This window comes from Emiliania huxleyi (assembly GCF_000372725.1).
Source record: "Emiliania huxleyi CCMP1516 unplaced genomic scaffold EMIHUscaffold_51, whole genome shotgun sequence".
Taxonomy (NCBI): domain Eukaryota; phylum Haptophyta; order Isochrysidales; family Noelaerhabdaceae; genus Emiliania; species Emiliania huxleyi.
The window spans coordinates 358,496-363,059 of NW_005198167.1; the positions used below are offsets into that span (position 1 = coordinate 358,496).

The window sequence follows — 4,564 nt, forward strand, 5'->3', positions numbered from 1 at the left end:
TACCGCAAGATCTACCGCGAGCAGCTCAACGAGCAGTTCCAGCACACCGTGGTGCGCGACACGCCGCCCAGCCTCACCGAGCAGGAGACGGCCAAAGGGCTCAAGGAGATGATCGACGCGGGCTTCTCGCCGGCTGAGCTGGGCATGGACCCGGTCGACGCGGCGCAGGCCTACCGCATGGCGCTGATGGCGCAGAACAAGTCCAAGGGTGCGGGCTCCTCCTCCTCGGCCGTGGATGTGGTCGCGGACTGGTTGTGCGCCGTTTTTTCGAGTTTCTGCTTAAAAAGTTTATGAACGATGTAAATTGTTTGTTTAGTTCATTTATCGGGGCGGTCGCCAGCGGCGCGGTGTTCAATTAAACACGGGTTCATAAACACCGTGTTTATAAACACCAAAAGTTTATAAACCCTGTTGAACTTCACACACTGAAGATAACAATAAGCGGCCAGGCCCAAAAAAACAATTTCCCGAAGAATTCCTCGCGAGCGGCTTTCGCCCGCCCCCTGCCCGCCCGCTAAAAGGTGGCCCATTTCGCACAAGCACAGACGGTTGAGGAGAACCCGTCGCCTTCACGGCGTGCTCGCCGACGTCATGCATCTCGCCGCGTCGCTGCGCCTCGCCAAGCACGACCTCCTGGACTTTTTGGACGAGTGCTGCCTCGGTGCGCTCCTTCCCGGGAGCGAGCAGGAGCGCCTCGTCGCCGAGCCTTGCCTCGGCGAGGGCGGCGCTCTCTATCCTCGGCCAATGGTGATCTACAGCCGGCCATTCGCGTCGCCAGCGTGCCGGCGGGACTCGCTCGACCGCATGGAGAATCTTCGGATCAGCCGTGCTGGCTGCCGAGAGAGACGGCTCCACTTCTCGTGCTCTTGGCGTCTCGGCGACCGGCCGAGGCGCGTGGCGCTGCTGATCGACGACGCGCAGGAGGAGTACCGCTCGCTCATGCCGCCACGCGTCCTCTCTCGCCTCTGCGATCTCGTCACTGCGGCGCGAGCCGCCGGCGCCGTTTCTCTCGGTCGCACCGGCGATGACTGGGAGCCTTGTCTGGACCCCGTCTGAAGCCCGTCTGCAGGCGTCGTCGTCCTCTGGTCCCGCTGGTGCCGCACCTCGCCCACCGACGCGCACTACGGCGCCCTCGACGAGTACTTTGGCCCATGGGGCGTCGCGTCGCACGACAACCCGCTCTACCTCGCATCGGACAAGGGACGCGCCATCATGCACGAGGCTTGCTCGCCCCGTTGCTCACCCCCACGCCACACGCCGCAGCGCGCGGCCTTTGGGCGCCACTTTCGCCTTTGAACGCCTTCGAGCGCCGCGCCAGCTCCTGCCGGCACTCACGGGATGTGGAGATGCGAACGGGTAGCCCTCCCAGCCTCGCTGTTTGCATGGAGACATTTCCCTCGCCCTGGCCTCTCCTCGCCCTTGCCTCCGCCGCCTCGCCCTCGCCTCAGCTTCCACCGCCGCCCCTGGCCGCAGCTTGCTCCTCCGAGAGGTCGCGCGTCATCGACTCGCACGCCTTCGACGCCTTCGCGGCGAGGCGGCCAGACGGGCACTTCCGAGCCGCGGGCGGGTGTCCTGTCCTGTGGGCGTGTCCGCGACGCGTGCCCGGACGTGTCCCGCAGGCGCTCCGTGCTGCGGGCAGAACTCGACGCGCACGGCGTCGACACGCTCCTGCTGGCGGGCTGCTGGACAGAGTCGTGCGTCCTCTCCACCGCGGTCCGGGCGGTGGCAGAGGACCTCAACGTGGCGGTGGCGTCCGACGCCGTCTTCACGTGCGCGGACGCCGGGCCGGCGGCGCTGCGCGTTCTCGGCGTGTACTGCTGCATGGTTCGCGCCGCAGAGATGTCGGCGTATCTGCGAGACCTTGCCTCGGCTGGGACTCTGGCGGAGGCTGACGCGACGGCAGTCGAGCGGACGGCAGCGCTGCCAGTGGCGTTGGCGCAGCCTCTGCCTCCTGCCAGCGCTGAGGCCACGTGATCTCGTCTTCTCGTGTTCCCCTCGCACTTGCCACTTGTTTTTATACTCCACCGCATCGAAATACGTACACCCTCTCACGCGACATGCACCTGGAACCACCTCTCGACTGGCGGCGCGCGACAGACAGGGCACCGCTCCATCTTTGCGGAACACCGCCCGCAAGCGCACACATGGCCACACGGCGTCGCTATGTGAGACTTCGGGTCGGTGAAGCAAATTATGCACGTCGTCTCGCCGCCCATCGTGGACTCCGGCGGCCGGCCCGTGTCGAAGCTAGCGTCTGCGAGCGAGACGAGGGCGTGGGGCGGCGGGGGCGCGCCGTGCGTGGGGGCCGGTGCTCCCGCGTCGGCCGCCGCGGCCGCCGTGGCGGACCTTGGCGGGCGAGAAGAGGGAGGGGCCTCTACCGCAACCGCCGCCGCCTCCGCCTCCTCCGCGCCATCGGTCGGAGTATTCATGACCGGCTCCTCGGTCGAGACGAACCGGTCGGTCGCCTCGGCCGCGGCTCGCTCCGCCTTTTCAATCTCCCCCACGAGGGCAGGCAGGGCCGCCGCGTGCGACGCCGCCGCCGCCGCCGCCGCGCGCCGCTCCTCGAGCGAGGTGCTGCTCGTGAGCGCCTGCAGCGCACGCAGCGCGCTCGCCTCCGCAACCGCCGAGCCATGCTTTCGCATCTCGGCCGCCGCGGCAGTGGCGGCGGCCGCGGCCTCCGCCGCCCGCTCCGCCGCCGCCACCGCCGCCGCTCGCGCTGCCGACTCCCGTGCCGCTACCACCTCTCTCTCTTCCGCCTCACGTGCCTCCGCCTCCTCCGCCGCCCTCGCCACAGCCCCACCTGCAGCTGCCCTCGCCGCCTCACTCAACAGCTCCTCCTCTGCCACCGCCGCCATCTCACCTCCTCCGGTCGGCGGCCTCGGCGGCTCCGCCGCCTTCCTCCGCCGCCGCCGCTCGCGTTTCTGACGCTCGCGCTCTGCCGCCTCTGCCGCCGCCTTCTCCCGCCGCTCACGTCTCTGACGATCGCGCTCTGCCGTTTCTGCCGCCGCCTTCTCCCGCCGCCGCTGCTGCTCCCGCTCCCGCTGCTGCTCGTAGCGTGCCCTCTGGACGACGATCGGTGGCTCTTGAAACGGAGACAGCACGTGCTCAACCGTCCAGATGACCACGTCCAACACGGTGAATGCTGCGCTCTCGAACCATGTCGTAAGTCGCCGCGCGCCGCCCTGCCAGTTGGCGAAAACGATGAGAAGAAGGGGGGGTGCAAGCCCCAAAAATCAGTCCCCGGTCCAATGGAAGGCGCAGAAGGATGTCACACAAACGTGCGCATCAAGCCAGCGCCAAATGACCATCACCCGGCGGCGAGAGGGGAGGCAAAAGCGGCGTGTGGGCGTTTTGATTCTCTTTTATTTTTTGTGCTTTTCCCTTTCTCGATACACATCGCTCGGGCCCACAGACATCCCGCACACGCCTCTCCGCTCGGGGGCCAAGCCAAGGTGCTGCGTACCCGAGTAGCCTTACCGTAGGAACCTTTCATGCTCCAAGGTGACGCAGCCAGCCCCATCCGCCCCCCTTGCTCAGACTCTTCCCGCTTGATTGAAGAAACCAGAGGGGTGAGGAACCACCCCGACCCAGTCAATGGCGCGTCGGGGCCAGCGCCTTCAAATGCGCCCCAACCCTCCACAGCTGCCGCCTCATCCTGCGCTGCCACCGGTGCGCGCCGGCTTGAGGCTCTCCGGGCACACGAGGACACATGGCGGAAACGTCTGCCCACTGTCCGCGCAGGTGTGCGGCGCTCGTCGAGGGCGACGGCAGGGCGTGCTCCCGGACGTCTCATAGAGGAGGAGCCGCCGGATGACGCGGCGACAGCACGCCAACAAATTCCGGTGGAGAGTCCGGCCGCTCGGCTTCGGCGGATGGTGTACGAGGTCTACCTGCGGCATGGGGAAGTTGTGTTGCCGCGTGTGGTGAGGGCCGAGATTCCGGGAATTGCGGTCGACGCATCCGGCAGATCGCGTCCGCTTGAGGCAGCGATCATTGCAGCGAGGAACCGGTGGCGGGAAGAAGGCCGCCCCCTCCCACGGTCGTCGTACACGACGGACGACTTGCCCATGCGTGAACGGCTGGACCGGCTTGAGCGCGCGATGGCCCTGCTTGGAGAGGAGTGCCCGCCACGGCATGCCGGGCGAGCGATGCGCTCGTCTCCTCTGTACGACGAGTGGGCTGAGCTCAAGGCGCGCTTCGCGGCGATCATCGACCCCGACAACCCGTTCGATTCGGAGAGCCCGGACGACTGGAACCGTGTTTCTATGCGGTATCAAAGATGGCGCGCGAAACATCACCGTATCCCAACCACACGACGGGACAACGCCGAGCTGTTTGGCTACGAGCGCGATGGTGGATGGTCGGAGGCTGGCTGCCGCGAGAGGCGGGTGAGGCTGTGTGGCGTGTGTCTCATGTGGATGGGCTCGGCGGCGGTGTTGGAGGGTGCGCGTGCGAATGAGGCGTCCGCGGGTGAGGCGTCCGGCCGCTAGTGTGCGCACCCTCGAGCCGTCACGACCCCGACCGTCAGCTTCTCTGCTTGAATATGTATGGCTAGCGTGCTTCC

General features: G+C 67.0%; 1 protein-coding gene across 1 annotated transcript; it reads left to right on the forward strand.

Moving 5' to 3' along the window:
• Nucleotides 1-557: 557 nt before the first annotated feature.
• Nucleotides 558-2,032, forward strand: EMIHUDRAFT_451856 (hypothetical protein; the record flags this gene model as incomplete). Its single annotated transcript, XM_005766467.1, has 4 exons — nucleotides 558-997; nucleotides 1,070-1,221; nucleotides 1,474-1,546; nucleotides 1,620-2,032. Coding segments are annotated over exons 1-4 (1,044 nt in total), but the record flags the coding sequence as incomplete, so codon positions are not given.
• Nucleotides 2,033-4,564: the final 2,532 nt, after the last annotated feature.